The sequence below is a fragment of the Etheostoma spectabile genome, chromosome 18 (genome assembly GCF_008692095.1).
Source record: "Etheostoma spectabile isolate EspeVRDwgs_2016 chromosome 18, UIUC_Espe_1.0, whole genome shotgun sequence".
Taxonomy (NCBI): Eukaryota; Metazoa; Chordata; class Actinopteri; order Perciformes; family Percidae; genus Etheostoma; species Etheostoma spectabile.
The window spans coordinates 2,762,791-2,779,908 of record NC_045750.1 but is presented as its reverse complement, the minus strand read 5'-3'; the positions used below and the strand labels follow the sequence as shown (position 1 = coordinate 2,779,908).

At 40.7% G+C, this 17,118-nt stretch overlaps 2 protein-coding genes across 2 annotated transcripts; both read right to left on the bottom strand.

Annotated features, from left to right (window-relative positions):
• Positions 1–516: 516 nt before the first annotated feature.
• btbd9 (BTB (POZ) domain containing 9) lies at positions 517–9,986 on the bottom strand. The gene is made up of 11 exons (XM_032542744.1): positions 9,804–9,986; positions 9,195–9,403; positions 8,617–8,980; positions 7,914–8,181; positions 7,537–7,756; positions 6,701–6,820; positions 5,219–5,328; positions 4,783–4,972; positions 3,699–3,806; positions 3,160–3,238; positions 517–2,583 (listed from the first exon to the last, which is right to left on the bottom strand). The coding sequence occupies exons 2-11, from the start codon at positions 9,377–9,379 to the stop codon at positions 2,389–2,391; spliced, it is 1,839 nt and encodes a 612-aa protein (XP_032398635.1). The 5' UTR covers positions 9,380–9,403; positions 9,804–9,986; the 3' UTR covers positions 517–2,388.
• A 234-nt stretch (positions 9,987–10,220) lies between these two features.
• On the bottom strand, positions 10,221–15,850 carry LOC116706117 (uncharacterized). Its single transcript, XM_032542763.1, has 9 exons — positions 15,688–15,850; positions 15,141–15,467; positions 14,738–15,004; positions 14,487–14,591; positions 14,128–14,214; positions 13,993–14,021; positions 12,004–12,060; positions 11,691–11,756; positions 10,221–11,047 (listed from the first exon to the last, which is right to left on the bottom strand). Exons 1-9 carry the CDS (start codon positions 15,746–15,748, stop codon positions 10,955–10,957), a joined length of 1,092 nt encoding a protein of 363 aa, XP_032398654.1. The 5' UTR covers positions 15,749–15,850; the 3' UTR covers positions 10,221–10,954.
• Between the last annotated feature and the right edge of the window lie 1,268 nt (positions 15,851–17,118).

The window sequence follows — 17,118 nt, the reverse complement described above, 5'->3', positions numbered from 1 at the left end:
CCAGATAACAGTGACGACATAACTCTGTAATAAATGTGTATTTAAAAGAAAAAATCAACTTGAAATAAGATTACATCAAGCACTAATGTGGGTGATAACCTAAGTCCCCGATTGTATTTCTTTTTATGGTGTGCTTTTAGTGATGCATGTGTTATTAAACCACACACATTTGGAAGCAACCAACGCCTGGTCCTAGGGGTCAGGGGCAGTATCCAGCATTGGTCTAAAATTTAGGGGTAGGAATAATTCTGGCTATTATCAGTGATTGTATAGAAGACAAACCCCACAAATTTACACAAAACTTAAAGTGTGACTATGTCCGTATCACACTCATCAATTTTAACATGTAATCTTTTCTGTTTAAATAGATAATAATAATGCCCTCATCACCTCTCTTCTACTGCTACTCTTTTTTTCTGTCCCACTGTTCTGGTTGAAACCACTTAGTTGCTGTTCTTACAGTCTGGGACAGACAAGGCAATTGTTTGACAAACACAAAACAAGACAAAAATACAATGAGCTTCAAAATTAGATATTATTAAATGTTTTCATGACAGTAAAACAGCTCCTTAGGCAGCATTACACATCAACGTTTTTCTAAAGAGCTGCCGGGGCATCAGTGCCTAGAGCATGATGAATACATGTTGACTGATCAATCACCACTGTTGTCTGTAACAGAAGCTTTAACGATTAAACAGAAGATAGAGATCACTGTATTGCTTGTACCAAAGAACACCACTGTGTTTAACAGCAGCGATTCAGGCAAGCCGACGGGTGTGACCTCACAAAGATGTACATTAATAAACAATGTTGGTTGTTTCCATAATCACATTTTTTACAGGCAATGTATTGGACAAGAGGCAGTGAAATGCAATCACATGTTAATAGTCAAAACTAATATCTCTCTCTCTCTCTCTCTCTATATATATATATATAATATATATATCTCAAGTAAAACTATACACATACATAAAGGTAGATGGGGTGGAGTGTGTTATCTCAATATAACCTGAACAAAGCCCTATTTCAGTTCTCTTTAGTTATTAAGGAAGACTTTATCCAACTATACAACGATGGGTGCTCTTAAAATGTAGATGGGGATGACAAAAAAATGGTTATACAACATCAGCGGGTCACCTAAGGTAGTAAGGTATTACAGGTTGTTTTACATTAAATAAAATGTTTAAAAAAACGTTTTTCAAGACAAACTCAAAAGTGCAACATCAGGACACAAACAAACATGAACCACAGCACTGATAGCTTAAATTAAAAACCTCCAAAAACAAAACACACACAAAAACAGCTTGAACCTGACAGATCCAAGAGTGAGAAGTGTTTAAATTAATTACACGTACAAACAGAAAGTTACCAAATCCCACATTCCAGTACTGTTCCTCAGTTAGAAGACCCAAGCTGCGACCTTTATTTCTGTCTATGTGAGTAAAGTGCCATTAGCAGCTGCTCATGTGTGTGTACTGTATATAAACTTTTTTTTTTTTTTTCCTTGCAGCCCTAGCTCATTCATAATTTAGTCCGGGCCCCACAGCTCCAAATTACATAACCTAACTGATTTTCCCAATCCTTTGTGCTAAGCTTTTCCAGTGCTTTAAATACTAAATGAAGACACTTTAACTCAAGTTTAATTTTAGCAAGGTTTGTCTTGAGCCTTGGATTTTATCTATCAAAAAGTCACACCAGATAAGGACCACAGATTTTGGTTTTGGGTGTGAAAGCCTGTCAACAAATACTCAAAAGCCATTAATTAATATGCAAATGCATAACTGGATTAAGTGCAAATTGCATATAAATGCCACAGAATGCATTAGCGCCACAGCTTTGGCAAACCTTTGAAGAATAGAATTCAAAACTTGGAAAAATAGTCGATTGCTACTCTGTTAGCTTGATGGTAACAAAAGGGAGTAGAGTCATTTTAAGACAGTTTCTTAAAAAAATAGTTGGTTCAAGAATAAAATCCTTCTCTTTTGGAAATATCTCTCTCTCCCTCTCTCTCTCACACACACAGACACACACACACACAGACACAGACACACAGACACACACACACACACTTCTCTTTGGAGAAGTATAGATTTCACTTTGAAGGGAAAAACTTGGGTCTTAGTAGCTAAAAAGTACCTTCACAAAAGTGTATGAGCCAGTGGATGCAACACCTAACCTGTATCCGAATTGGGAAGACGGAGCTCTAAACGCTGCTGCTACTGATACACCAGTCTCTAATGTTGCACTTATGACAGAAGGACCATGGGTTATGACAATGACACGATCGCCTTTAGCAGCGTTGCAGCAGTGCAGTCTGGAGGATGGAGGCTGTGCAAAATGGCATTCCGAGGTCTCCCTTCCTCTCAACACCTTCCAAGGATGGCGCCCTTAATGATGGGACTGTGAGGAATAAGACGAGGGGGGTGAGGGCTGGGAGGGCAGCAGGCCGTGTACGCGTGAAGATCGATAGGGTCGCGGCTGCAGGGAGGCGGACTCAGAATCAGGAGCGTCCTGGCCCGGGCTGCCCTCCTTAACGTCGGTGTCCAGCTGGGCGGGACACTCGAAGTGAACACAGTGGAAAACCTAAAGAGACATCAGAGTCAAAAACTAACAGGACAAATCACGGTTTATGAAGTCAGCTTGTGGTTGGAAGTTAATTTACTTTAACAACTAATTGTGATGTAACATCATCAGTTTACATACACAGTGGTTTTTAACTGGGCTATATATATATATATATATATATATATATATATATATATATATATATATTATATATATATATGCTAGATATCATCTTAAATGTTGGATATTGTAATACTGTGAAATGACAAGTGTTTTTTTTCTGGTTTAAAGGCTACATTACAGTAAAGTCATGTACTTTGTTGAACTTACCAGACTGTTTTAGCTGTTCATTATTTGCCTTTACCCACTTAGTCGTTAATAATCAAAAATATGTGTGTAAATTTGTAAAGGTTTTGTGAAAGCACCAACCCTATAATATTGATATCAAGGTACTCTGTAAAACAATATTTTATATATTCATATTTTCTCGATATTGCCCAGCTCTAATTAACGCAGATTTAGTTAAGCGTATGATTTTTATGTGTCCTATAACATTACAATACAAAAAAGCCCAATGAGCAGCTGTGTTCTCACCTCATTAGCAGTGTTGTGAGTCCCAACAATACGGATGAAGGAAGCGGGCTGCTTATCAAACTTCAATGTCTGCCATGATCTGTTAGAGAGGGCGGCAAAAAAACATCACAAAATAAATAAATAATAGACACATTAGGATTGTATCACAGTTTACATGTTTCTGTTTACAACATTTATGTCTGTTATGATTATGGTTTCCTGACCTGGCCTTGATTTCTTTTTTTACATGGAAGTTTGTTAACATTTTAGCATTAAATCTGGACTGTTTTTGCTCCTTTAAGCTTTAAATGTTGTCTACCTACCTACAAGAGCAACAGCTATTTAAGAGCACATGTGCCAAAAATCTTTTGGAATATGACCAGGTATTTTAATCATGTCTTCTAAAGAAAGGGATTTTCAGACACGCCTGCTCCTCCTCAGCGAGGAACATGTGGCTAAAGCTTCCGAACAGGACACCTGTGTGCAAGGAATGGGTTAACAGGAAAAAGCAACAGTGTGGTAAAGGAAGGAAGTGACAGAAGAGGAAATGGGAGCCTCACCGGCATGGTACCCTGGTGCGGTCGACCACCTTGGTCCACTGCTGCTGGTTGGTGGAGACTTCAATGTAATAACTGTAGGAGCGCTCATCACAGTCCCACAGCAGCAGCCTGAACAGGGAGAGGACATTAAGGAACTAACAATTAACACTATTTACCTGTTTTGAACCTAACGGTCTTCACAAGGTCCTGATTCTATTCAATATTGATTCAATTAGGGATATTTCAGCTATAATGCCAATTTTGTCATGCTATGAAAGACATTCTCAGAGAAGTAATGCTGTAAATTGTACAAGGAACCCTCACCTGTCTAAATGATATATATATTAATGTTTACATTAAGGATTGATCCCCAAGCAGTTACATTAATGCATAAAGTGCAACTCTATAGTCTCTCTCCCTCACTCTCTCTCTCTCTCAATCACTCACTGCATAGAGAAAGATTTGGCGCCTCTTAAAGAGGTTTTAGCCAGCACCAAAGGAATATCTTGAGTCAGACTGTATTGGACTCTTCCATAAATTAATATGATTATGCGTGGCGTCGTCAATTAACAGCTGCAGTTAAACTGTATTTTCCTCCGGTGTTAATCCACCGCCCTGGCCGTGGAAATGGGAAACATAGAGAAAGGAGTGCACGAGCATTACAGCATAGCAGCAACAGGCGGCCACAGTTGAAGGTAGGGGGGGGGGCAGCATGTGAATGGGCCGGCCGGCCAGTAGTTATCTGTCCATGAATCTGGGGAGGCAGAGCTTTTGAAGGGGGGGTTGTATTTGTTTGGTAGTCAAGTTTAAATATCAACCATCTTTGCACAGCATCACGCACTGCACCTTTAGGACAGTATTGTCACACAGGTCTCTTAGCTTTAAAAGATAATTTTCAAGACTTCATTAATCAATATCAAATCACTCAAATGAAGATCAATTTGAATCGGAAAATAGATTTTTTTTTTTTACCCAGCCATATTCATGATCACTTTATACAAGATGTCAACACTATTTAAGGCTGTAGCTTCAAATTAACTGCAATATGAGCTCATGAGTTTTTGTACCGTACTCTATAGAGTCATTGATGTGGCCAGATGTCTACCTCAAGGATCCAATGGAGTAGGGCTGAGCCAGCTGGATGACGATTGCCCCAGAGCCCAGCTGATGGCAGGTGTAGCCAGAGTCCCAGTCGTAGTTGCGTGTGTCGCCGTTGAGCAAGGCATTCCTGCTACGGCTCACACCTTCAATGACACTGGCACACGATGCAATGGTTGCCACGTTCTCACTGGGCACTGCAGACATTAAGTGCAGGGTAGGGTTATAGACTTGTTCTGTTCAGATCTGCACTTGTTTGTATGTAAGAAATCTAGCTGACTGCTTTTAGCCTGAATAAAACACAGATTAAAAAAAAGAGTACACTTAAACTTCCTATATCAGAATTTACAAGCAACCCAGAGTAAAGCAGGGATGAAATATCAGACAAATGTAAATTGAATGTTTGAAACTTTTAAAGAAAAGTTTCTGTGTCTGCAACTTACCCAAAAGGCCATTTTCCAGGGTAAATGAGCGGTTGGTGAACATGCATTCAAAAGCTACGAGGTGGAAGACCTTGTTGACGGTGTTGTGTGTTCCCACAATGCGAATGTACCTGAGACACAAAGAGCAACATCACGAAGGCAGCATTTATTGCAAGACTTTTGCGTTAGTTTTAGCTTGTGTACCTAATGAACTGACAACTGACTGTTGTATATCTGTAATTGTTTTAGGGTCAAATACAATTCTTTGAAAGTAGAACATTGAGTGGGTAGTTGGCTGTTTGTAAAGATGCACCGATACTAATATGGGATCTCGGGCTGATACGGACTGAAATAGCTGGATCGGATATTGTGACAATCGGCCTGTTCTATTCAATTCAATTCTATGTTTGTATACAAACTATATCATTTTAATTCCTGTTTAGAATTTGGCCAATTGCTTGCTGCATTTAAAAGATTTAGATTTAAAATTGTTATTCCTGTTTACATTGAAGATGTTTTACTTAGTTGCTGGTGCACAATATATTATTTTAATTTAAAAAATAATTCTGTAAATGTATATCTGTATTTATTTGTTACAATTTGTTTTACAAAGTTAGGAAAGCAATGTCAAGCCTGATGCTGCCATACACCTAAAAGAATGATTCCAGTAACTCCCACACAGTGAGCAACACAGCTTATTAATAATTAAACTGTGGTATCTGATTGGTACTCGCTATCTGCTGATACCCAAAGCCAAGATATTGGTATAGGGAGTGAAAAAGTTGGGAAGGTGCGTCCAGAGGGGGTTGGTTGTGTAAGTATGACGGTGCAGCACCATATTTGCATGCTTTTGGGCAAGCTTCACACACACACACACCACACACACACACACACACACACACACACACACACACACACACACACACAACAACACACACACACACACACACACACACACACACACACACACACACACACACACCACCACACACACACACACACACACACACCTAAGTGTCTCCAACCTCAACTTTGATTGAACAAGGTGAAACAGGGCTTTTTGTCTTCAGAAGGCACCAAATTACTGTACTGAAATGTTTGAAAATATGCTTCTTTGTCCCCTGCCGAGCAAACGCCAGCGTGGTTAGAAACACTGACAATGTAATCCAAATCATCTACAGGCAACAACCTCAAAACAAACTAATTGGTATGTTTGCCAGGCTAAGGCAAGTTATGGCAAAGAGCCCAGACGAGCCCTTTGTGCTTGGCAAAAATTACGGGGATTTGTTTTGACTCGTCCTGCCACCAACATCTCCAGCCTTTGGTTCTCTGCCACCTTGCAGAACTTCTTTTGAGTACATGTGTTTCTTGTTTATGAATGCTGGTTTCTTGTAAATCAGCAGGGTGAACATGCAGGAAATGCTACAAAGTCAACTTTTCCACAACAGCTCAGGCAAAGGGTTATCAACTAAACTGGGAGCCAAATAACCTTGTTTAGTTTACCTGCAAACTCGCGGCGTGAAGAAGAGTTCCTGCCAAGAGCGGCAGAGGTACTTTGAATGGTCCACAACACGCACCCAGTCCAGCTCGTCCATAGATACCTCGATGTAGTAGGAATAAGACCTTAAATAATCAACAATGACATTAGAAATCATTACACAAACTCAAACTCAGTGTGCCATGAAATAAAGAGATGTATAATGAGGTTAAATAAAAAGCAGAAACTAAATGACGTAAAAACACAAACACTTTAAATGTAAAAAACAATTAAACTTTTCTAATTTCAGGAGCAGCAAGCCACTGTGCCACATACTAAAGAACTTAGTTTCTTAATAAAGGTGCCCGGATAACCAAAAAACAGAATAACCACGTTAAAATTACAAGCCTATAAGAACATTTCCTAGACAAGAGAAAGTCTTAAAGGAGTCCCAATAATGGGTTCTCAGCAGCGCACATGCAAATCCGTCATCCAGAACACAGAGTATGCCAGGCTCAGCGGTCTGCTGCAGACCTGTGCCGGTCCGAGCGGACGTGCAAGCGTTTCCTAGAAAGTGGCTGCATGTGTCCACATCAGTGAATGCTACATCAGTGCATGCTACATCGTGGCTGCGCAACTGAAGCAGTCTGCAGCGGTCCACAACATGCGGAAAGTATGTCTGAGCCTCCCAGACAGGTGAACTGGCACCCAATCTCCTGCTTTACAGTTAACAAGGGAGGGCTTTTGGTCAGATTAAGAATTAATACACACACAAAACAGATACGCCCTCTTATCACCTTGCTAAGACAGTTTGTCACTTCCTTTTGGTTTGTTTTAACAGAGTGAGACAAGCCTGTCTTACCGACTGTCTCTGTCCCACAGCAGCAAGCGGATGTGGTTGATGATGGATGACTGGCCCAGTTTGACCTGAATCCCGGCCCGGCAGTCATCCTCGATGGGATGTCTGGAGAAGCCGTGGTCCAGGTCGTAGTTCTGTGTGTCTCCGTCCAGAAGCGCAGACTTCAGCTCGCCTTTCACCACCTGAGCTCCATACTTCATGGTGGCAATGTTCTCCTCTGGGACTGAAGCCCAAGAAGAAAAAGAAAAAAAAAGTATGTGCAAATGAATACATGAAATACACAGGTGATATATGAAAAACAAGGATACAAAATATTTGATATTTTATATGATTCCTAATAGTTAATAATAGTAAGCAGACGGAAGAGTAAAAGCACTGACTGAGCATGCCACGGTAGTTAAGGTCCATGTTGCGGCTCTCAGAGCGGGTCTTGATGGCATCCAGCAGGTCATCTGGGCTCAGCAGGCCGGACGGTCGCACCACATTCAGCATCTCCGTCAGAGTCATGAGCGGAAGCCGCACTGCTGACATCACTTCCTGGGTGTCGACTCCCTCCTCATGCTGCCGGCACCAACGGCTCAGGGCCTGGAAGATCTCCTTCTCACTGGCAGCAAACGAGTCCCGCCTTACCACAGTCAGCAGAGCAGTCTGCAAACAGGTGATATGTAGAAATACCAAACATAAAGTGATCCTAGTTTTGTTAGTTATGAGTACTTGCTTGTTTTCCTGTATTTCATACCACTTTGTTTTCTTTACTGTTGGACAGAAAAATAGGGACTTTCAAGATTACTTTAGGCTCTGACCATTTCAGGTGTGAATTATTCATGTTTATGGGACTGATTCTGTGTCCCTAGCTTAGCTGAAGTTACATCAAGTGAAATTTGCTGTGTCTTAAGAGGCTGGGGTTTCATCCACACCTGCATTAAAGGCTGATCTCTGTTGAACTGTATGATAGAAACCAAAAGGCACCACAAGATGCATTCTGCACAGATCATTCTAATATAATAAAGGCTCCTTAATGAACCAGATGCAATACTGATTACAACTCTGGATGCACCATTCTGTAATCTTGCAACCTCTTACCTTGGAGAGCAAGAGAAAGCCATCAGAATTCAACACTTCAGGTGCGTGTCTGTCCATATAAGCACAGCATGCCGCACTGAGCGCGCTCAGAGAGTACAGACTGGCAACGTCAAAAACCAGACAGACGTTGTTGGTGTGCAGGATGGTCCGAAGGAACTCTGAGGTGGAGTCCTCCAGTGGCTGGAGGCCGTAGCGGTGAGCCAGGCCCAAGAAGTCCAGCAGCACCTCTTCCCGGGCAGAGCTGAGGCTGGCCCGGCCCGTGTACAGGTAGTGTAGCAGCATCGAAAAGGCTTCAGCCCGCGTCTCCTCTAAACTCACTTCAGCCTGGGGCTGGGACTCTTTCATCCCACCATACAGCAGGGCCCTAAAAGGATCCAGAAAAAACAAAACGTGTCATATATGTTTTTTCAATAACCACCAATTATTTCCTAAATTTCTCCACAGTTTTAACTTTGGACAGTCACAACCAGCTGGTAGAAGTGTCATAAACAAATGTGTTTATAACGATGAGTTTAACAAGGGATGGGGAGGGTTGACAGAATTAACACAAGTGACAGGAGCCAGGGGTTTACACCGACCTGAAGTAGTGACAGCGAGCTGCCAGGATGACGCGGTGCGCCGGGAACCGCTTCCCCTCCACGACGAAGGTAACATCGCTGTACTCCTCGCCGAGCACCAGGGCTCCCAGCTGCTCCGACAACAAGTGGATGTGGTCGATCTCCGACACCGAGGCCAGTGGACGCAGAGGGTGGCTGTTACTCATGGTCGACGGCTGCTAGACTCACATCTAACACAGGAGTAAACTAAATGTAAACCATGGGCACAGCCGAGGGGTTGGCTAACAACACATGGCTAGCTGTACGTCAATGCTAACTTGAATGGCATGAAATCTAAACAGCAGGCGTAAGCTAACATGTAGTTAAACATGTAGGAAGCTAACACATCACATTAAAAACGCTAGTATTTGTAACGTAAAGTCTCTGTTGTCTATATATCAGCAAAACAACGACATGAGCAAGTTATACATACTGTGATAGCGAGAGCTAGCTAGCTTAGCTAGACGTCTAGCTAGCTTTCTTGTTTACAGCCGACATTTGACACCCGAGCAAACGTTAGCTTAGCTAGCTAGCAAGCTAACAGCGCACTAACGTTTCCTTTTCTCTGTTCATTCTGCGTGTTAAACTTACCGAGCAGCTCTCAGTCACTCCTATGTTTAAATAAAGATGATTTTCAAAAAGTACAGTCGTGGTTTGTCACCATAGACCGTATGAAAAGTGTGTCACTCCACTGTGTAGCAAAATTCAGCACCAGATTCACAACCCTTCCAACATCACACCGCCAACGGAAACCAACTCTGGGTCAACGGACAGGCTCTTCCGGTTCGAGAAATACTTTTCAAAATAAAGGTCCGCTTCCAACCAAGCGGCACCAAAAGGCGCAATCTTTTGTGCTAGGTGGAAAGTAGTTTACGAGTTGGCCTACTGCACTCCTAGTACTATTCAGAAGTACTCGTAGCCTATAGTAGGCCCCTTGATATAGTTACTTTGCAGATTAATATTTTTAAAAATCTTTGAAAATAAATATTTTTCCTCCAAAACCTTAGAGGAAAACAACATTTATTTTAAATTGACAAAGAAAAAACATACATTATTGTTCTATAAAGAGATCACGGTACATTTCTAGAGAGAAATTCATGCTACCACATAGCCTACTCCTTTCTGTGATCAGTAAGGTGTCACTTCCTCATGGTGACTTTCATCCTTTTTCATTCTCTCTCATTCTTAAGTGCTTAACTTCCTTATGGCTAATTTGTGACTGGTTTCAATCAGATTTACGTTTTAATTTCCAGTTTGACTTATTCAGTTGTTTAATAAGTCATTTCACATCCTCCCCTTTTTCAGGAGGCTTTGAATGTTTTGATAAAAATATCCAAAGCATAAATTGTTGCATATGAAACAATAACAGATGGAATTAAACAGAAAAAAATGTGAAAATAAAAAATAGCATGAGACAATCAGTACAATTGCTTGCCCTTGATAAATTGTTGCATATTAACTTATTACAGGTAATATATGTAATATAAGACAAAAATTAGATCAGCACATCCATCACTGAGCACAATAAAGTTAATTACAGCAAGTTTTTCAAGCATAATATATCATATGTTACTCATACTCATTTACTTTTTAAGCACTACATACAGTATATACTTGTTAAATTACTATTTCCCCTTTCTACATGGCGACACTAGTAAACCTACTACACGCCCTTCTGACTAGGAAGATTTTCACAATCATCCATCAGAGATTAGCAAATATCTGATGACAGATCAGACAGATTAGTTGATGGTAGCGTAGAGGTCACTGGGATCAGCCGAGGAAGCTTTCACGGTTGTGTAGGTCACTGCTTCATCATCATTTTTACGCCGAACCTGGGAGGAAACAGCGCAATATGAATTACACAACAGAATATGGCACGGCGGTACCCGCCACAATAGACCTTTTTCACGACAAACATGTTGACGAGTCATAGTAGGAAAAGCACACAAAACCATCAAAACCAGTAATGATGGCTGCATTCCCCTTAGGAGAGGCCCTGGTGTTGTGCACGCTCACTCACTGGGACACTTGATGGACTAGAGCCATCGTTCCAACTTATTTGTTACTTTATTGTTAAGCACTTAAAAAAAAAAGAAAGTTGACTAAATTGCTGTACAGAAAAGTACAAAAAAACCAAAAAGAAACATAACGTTATAACACAAGCAAAAATGATATTTGCGCAAAAAAAATAATTTGCTTTTATCAATTTCAGCTGTGCTTTTTCCTACTATGACAAGTCAAAATGTGTGCTGTGAAAGTCCGTAACACACTATGCCACTATAAAAGATAACAGATAATGCTATCCAACTGTAAAACACAACATACATAACATCATCATCGCACTTTACAACACGGCATATTAGAACACAACCAAACACAGCACACATTGAGACACAGTTAACACAATGCAAAAGCAAAGTGAGTTTTTTTTTTCTTCTTCACTAACATCACAAGGGAAACCAATCAGCAGCTGACCTGGGCTCTGCTGGTCTTGTTGGTGTAGCTGATGGAGGCGTAAGAAACACCACCTTTAGGATCAGTCTGCACAGAGGAGACAACACAAAGGCTGCTCAGTGACTTAAACATACTGTAACATGACTAGTAGTCTTTTCATTGTGGTTTGACTTCTGGGATTACACCCATGTTCTCTTCTGATGAAACACAGTTGCATCATCTAACTTCCCTTTTTTTAGGCTTTCTTGCACATTCTCACACGATCAAGACTCTTGTGTTAGACACACATACTGGTTGTAACTGTACTGGGTGTTGTGTGTGTGTGTGATCTCACCGTGTCCTGACTGGTTTCTGGGGCAGAGTGAGTTGCTGCAGAGTTTGAGGTCAGCCCCTGGACAAAAAGCGTATTCAATCATTTTCAAATCTACAACTTCAGCCCAGTGAATGAATTCAATTTGACTTGATGTGCAATCCAATACAACCACCACAAACATCTCTGAAGCTGATAATGTTCAGTTTTTGTTGACACTGCGTCAGAGAGGCGTTGATTAAACTCTGTTGTCACTTTAGGGACTGTTATGTTGTTTATGGCTCAATTAGCAAAGCAAAAAATAGCTTAGGGACCCGTTTTACATCATCTCACAATCACCTCCTTGACTTTTGCTGCCGCAATCACTTAGTTTTTACAATAGACATACAGCATACGTCTTTTGCTGTAATACAACACAGTCAGAAGGGGAGACCAGGGGTGATGTAACATCTCAAATTGCACCAATCAGAAACGAGACACAACCATGAAAAACCTGCCCAGGGTCTGTGATGATCCCTCCCTGCCTGCCAACGGACAAACTGATGTCTCATACTTGTTGGTACCTATATTAGCATACCGTTTAAATAAACTGAAATTATTTGTTCAATTTGCCAGTGGCAACTTTATTTACAAAGAATCTTTCATTAAGCATAAATTTGAAAGGTCCAGTGTGTAACGTGTTTAGTTGTTCAATATCAAAATCTGTGTTGCCCATTCACTAACTTTTCCTTTTTGATGAATATTTACCACTACCATCAATTCCAAGTATTCCTATTGACTTGAAATTTTACATTTCCATTTGCATGAACTGGGGTAGACGCTCTGTATTTATGCGCCATCTTGATATACAGGATATCCTGCTCCGCCTTTCGCGATTTGGCTGTCACATGGTAAACTCACAGGTGCTGCTAACGCCGCTAACGGGTGTTGTTACGGGTAAGTTTGAAGAAGGAAACATGGAGGACCACACATATTCAAAATCCAAATTTCAGGAACAGGAGTCTTCTTCTTCCTCACCCAGAAAAAGAAAAAGCACATTGAAAAGAGCAAGAGAGCGGCTTTTTAAAGCGTGAAGGCTCCCCGTAGCTGTAACTTTGAACTTCGTGGCGCGAGAGAGCTGATTTCGATTTATGATCTCAAAGCTAGACGAGAGAAATTCCTAAACATTGGACCTTTATGGTAGAAGAAAAATATAAAAAGATGAGCATGAATATTAGAATGAAGCATAAAAAAACTAAAGAATACAGTATGAGCATAATCACAACAAGACAATCTGCACGTTTTTTTTATAGTAAAGTTTTGAGTTATATTTTGAATATACACTACCGGTCAAAAGTTTGGGGTCACTTACAAATTTCCATACCACTCCGTTATAGACAGAATACCAGCTGATCTGAGTGGGTGGCAGATCTTTAATGTAATATCTACATTGCCCATTATCCACAGCCATTCTTTCAACGTTCCAAAGGCACATTATGTTCACTAATCTGATATCATAAAAAAAAAACTAACTAGAAAAACATTGGAGAACCCTTTTGCAATTATGTCAGCACATAATGTAATCTGAAAACTGCTGCCCTGGTTAAAAAAAGCAATGCAACTGATCTCATCTGGTATTCTGTCTATAATGGAGTGCAATGGAAATTTCTAAGTGACCCCAAACTTTTGACCGGTAGTGTATGTTACATTGTTTGAACTATATCCCAATACTTTAAGGAGTTTATTGTAGTCCTTGGTATTAATGTGAAGGTTTTACGCGTGCTGTTACAATTACCCCTAGAAGTGGGCAGACTTCCAGTGTTTCAATGCATATTCGGACACTAACATTGGTTGAAAAGACATTCAGTGACTGTAAACAAGTAGAAGATAGATACACGTTGTAGGTTTTTGACTAATGACATCCAAACCAAAGGTTGCTACAACTGCCCCCAGCCTCCCCCGCTGTTCATCTAATCTTATCCTTTCTCAGCTTTAGAATTCAAATGTATAGTGAAGAATAGATTTTAAACTCACAACATTGTCACTCTCCCGTGTTGTGTTTCCTGTAATGACAAAATAGCGGGTTGACCTGTAAGCTTGCAAAAAGAAATTCTAGTTGTTGTTTTTTAAACAACCTACTTTTTTAAAAGATTTAAGCTTTTCTCTCACCTTTCATTTTCTTCCAACTGATGACAGCCACAATGGTTATTAAGAGTGCCACTAAAACCAAAGCCACAATGATGTACACCAACACACCTGCCGAGATATTAGAAATATTTAAAGCATTTTGACTGCAGGTTTTTGCTCTGTTCAAAATTATGTAGCTAAAAGAAAATTTTATGTCAATGTTTAAACATTCAATTTAGAATTTAAACCAAATCAAATGACTTTTGGTACAATACTGCCTGCCATGAAAACTCAATCTGCAACAAGTTAAAACAAATTCAAGCCACACAGTTCTTACAAAGCTTTCAACCTCATTTCGCAGCCGAGATGTAACATAAAGATACGTCACCATGTTGTCATACCTTGTTGTCCTGGTGGAGCATCACTGGTTCCTGATTGAATGCTGCTCTCAGTTGTTAATGATTCTGTTGATTCTGTTGTTGTTGTTGTTGTTGTTGTGTCCCCACCTGAACAGATGAACACGGCTCAACACACTGTTGTGATGTAACATTAAAACTTAAACTCCATCAAATAGTCTAATATTTTAGGTATTAATTCTCATCAGTTTGAAGTGACTTTAAACAGCTCAGCATGTTCTCAGCTGGTTTCTCACCTGAGGACTGAGGGCTGAAGGGAAACTCCTGCACTTTGTCTCCTTCAGTCACTTCACACCTAAAGAGCTGATACCTTGATGTGTAACTAAAATGAGAAGTAGGAAAGGTCACAGAGGAGGAGCAGGGAGACTGGGATGTCCTCAAATCTTGGTTATCTTTATCCACATCATGACTCTTAAACAGCCACTTCACTGTGTGTGAACATGGTCCATATGTGGACACAGAGCAGCGTAACGTCACCTCATCACTGTCCTGATGTTCAGTCACTGGTGAAGATGGAGATATTGGGAGAGAAAGACAACAAGAGTAAAATAACTTCATCACTGTCATCAGAATTACTGTAATGTTACAGTATATTGTTCAAAGAAGACAATTTGAAAACATTATGATGTAAATACTCACTGGTAACAACAGACAGATCAACTTTAGCATCTGGACCTTGTTGATGTCCTGATGTGTTGAACTGTCTGCAGGTGTAACGACCAGCATCCTCCTCTGTGACCTTCTTTATAACCAGAGAACATTTCTCTATAACACTCAGTCTGTCTGGTTTAACTCTGGCGTCTTCTTTAATCTTCCCGAGTTCAAACAGCGCCACTGCTGTCCCTGAACCACTGAAGAGCCAGGTAGTACTGTCACACGTTCTCTGACCGTCTGTCACATGTTCACAAGGCAACGTGACGTCATCTCCAGCTCTGACAGAGGAGGAGAGAAGATATCCAGCTGCTGCTGTTAAGAAGATGAGAGAAAATAAATGTTGTGTTCATAGTTAGTGTGAAGATTATTTCTTTATCCTTGTTTTCACTAAACTCACCATGTTAAGAACACACAGATTTGTCTTAACAAAATATTTCACACTCAAAGTAAATTTAATAATTATGACACGGCTGATTTTTAATGTACCTTCCATATATATATATATATATATATATGATAGAAGTCTTCTTACCTGTAAAGGTAAGCAGCAGTATCAGAAATAAAGACATTTTGATCCATTTGAACTCTTCCATCGTGCTTCTCTGTGTCTCTGCTTCTTCTCTCTCTCGTTCTGATGCTCACAACTGTTTCTAAAATAGTTCTTTAGTCGAGAGACGCTGCAGCTACTTCCTGACATTAGGACGATGTCACTTCCTCATAATGACTTTTAAGGTTAGGGGAAGGCGGTTTGAATCTCTTATAGACCGGTCCCAGGGTGTACTTGTGACACTGACGTATTTCACACCTGAAAAGACGAAGAAGACGACAGAGGAAGTTAACCGTGGGGGACTTTATAGTGTTACTTTTTCTTCTTTCCTACAAACATATAATGTACCGTCCTTACCAGATGGCGTACAAGGGTTTATAAAGTAGAAAAGTAAAATGTATTTTTTAAAATGACATAAACTCAGAGTCACTTAGCCTCTCCTGTGGAACCAGGTTCCAGTTTGGGTTCGGGAGGCTGACACCGTCTCCACATTTAAGAGTAGGCTTAAGATTTCCTCTTTGATAAAGCTTATTGTTAGCGCATAAAATTGAATATTGTTAGGGAGTGAGGAGTCGCAGCGTCCGCCTAACCCGGCCCACCTGCTTCTGGTTATGGTTGTCAGATTTATCTATCACATAATCAAGAATATAATAAAACTAAAGGGCGACTTGGCACACAGCCCGATCCGGTTGGGGAGAGTTCTAGCCCGACCAGGCTCCTCTCATTACCCTGTCTCTCTTGGTTTTGCTGTAATAGTTTTAGACAGCTGGGGACTTCCTTTGATACACTGATCTCCTCTCTCCTCTATCTTTCTATCTTTTTATTTATGTGCATCCATGTCCCAGAAATGCGTGTTACTAACCTAGCTCCGGGGAGTCATTCCCCGGAGTCCTTATGTTCTTTTTTCCCCAGCATGTTCCCTCGGATCAGGGAGGCTCCAGAATCAGGGTAGCAGCTGTCGCCATGGTCCCGCTCCATGTTCATCTGCTACACTCTGCAGTGCCCTGCTACGTCCTGCTGTGCCTTGTAATGCCCACAGTGCCCTGCTATGCCATGAACTACTACAAATAACTGCTACAAACTACTATTTTTTATTCTATTTTGGTTATTGCCACTCTTCATTCTGACCCCAACCGGCCCGTCAGACACCGCCTACCAAGAGCCTGGGTCTGGGTCTGTCCCAGGTTTCTGCCAAAAAGGAAGTTTTTCCTCGCCACTGTGGCACTGTTGCTTTCTCTGGAGGAAACTACTAGACCTGTTGGGTCCTTGTAAATTCTGGAGTGTGGTCTAGACCTGCTCTATCTGTAAAGTGTCTTGAGATAACTCTTGTTAGGAATTGATACTGTAAATAAAATTGAATTGAATTGAAAGTACTCAGCAGTCAAATAACATGTGGCTACAAAGCCCCGAATAAAG

Coding starts and splice junctions, on each gene's coding strand:
- btbd9 (XM_032542744.1), bottom strand. CDS start 9,379: ATGAGTAACAGCCACCCTCTGCGTCCACTGGCCTCGGTGTCGGAGATC. Junction 8,182..8,616: donor GCTTTCTCTTGCTCTCCAAG/GTAAGAGGTTGC, acceptor ACCTGTTTGCAG/ACTGCTCTGCTGACTGTGGT. Junction 6,821..7,536: donor CTGTGGGACAGAGACAGTCG/GTAAGACAGGCT, acceptor TGATTATTTAAG/GTCTTATTCCTACTACATCG.
- LOC116706117 (XM_032542763.1), bottom strand. CDS start 15,748: ATGGAAGAGTTCAAATGGATCAAAATGTCTTTATTTCTGATACTGCTG. Junction 15,468..15,687: donor ACTGCTGCTTACCTTTACAG/GTAAGAAGACTT, acceptor TCTTCTTAACAG/CAGCAGCTGGATATCTTCTC. Junction 11,048..11,690: donor ACAAGACCAGCAGAGCCCAG/GTCAGCTGCTGA, acceptor GTTTCCTCCCAG/GTTCGGCGTAAAAATGATGA.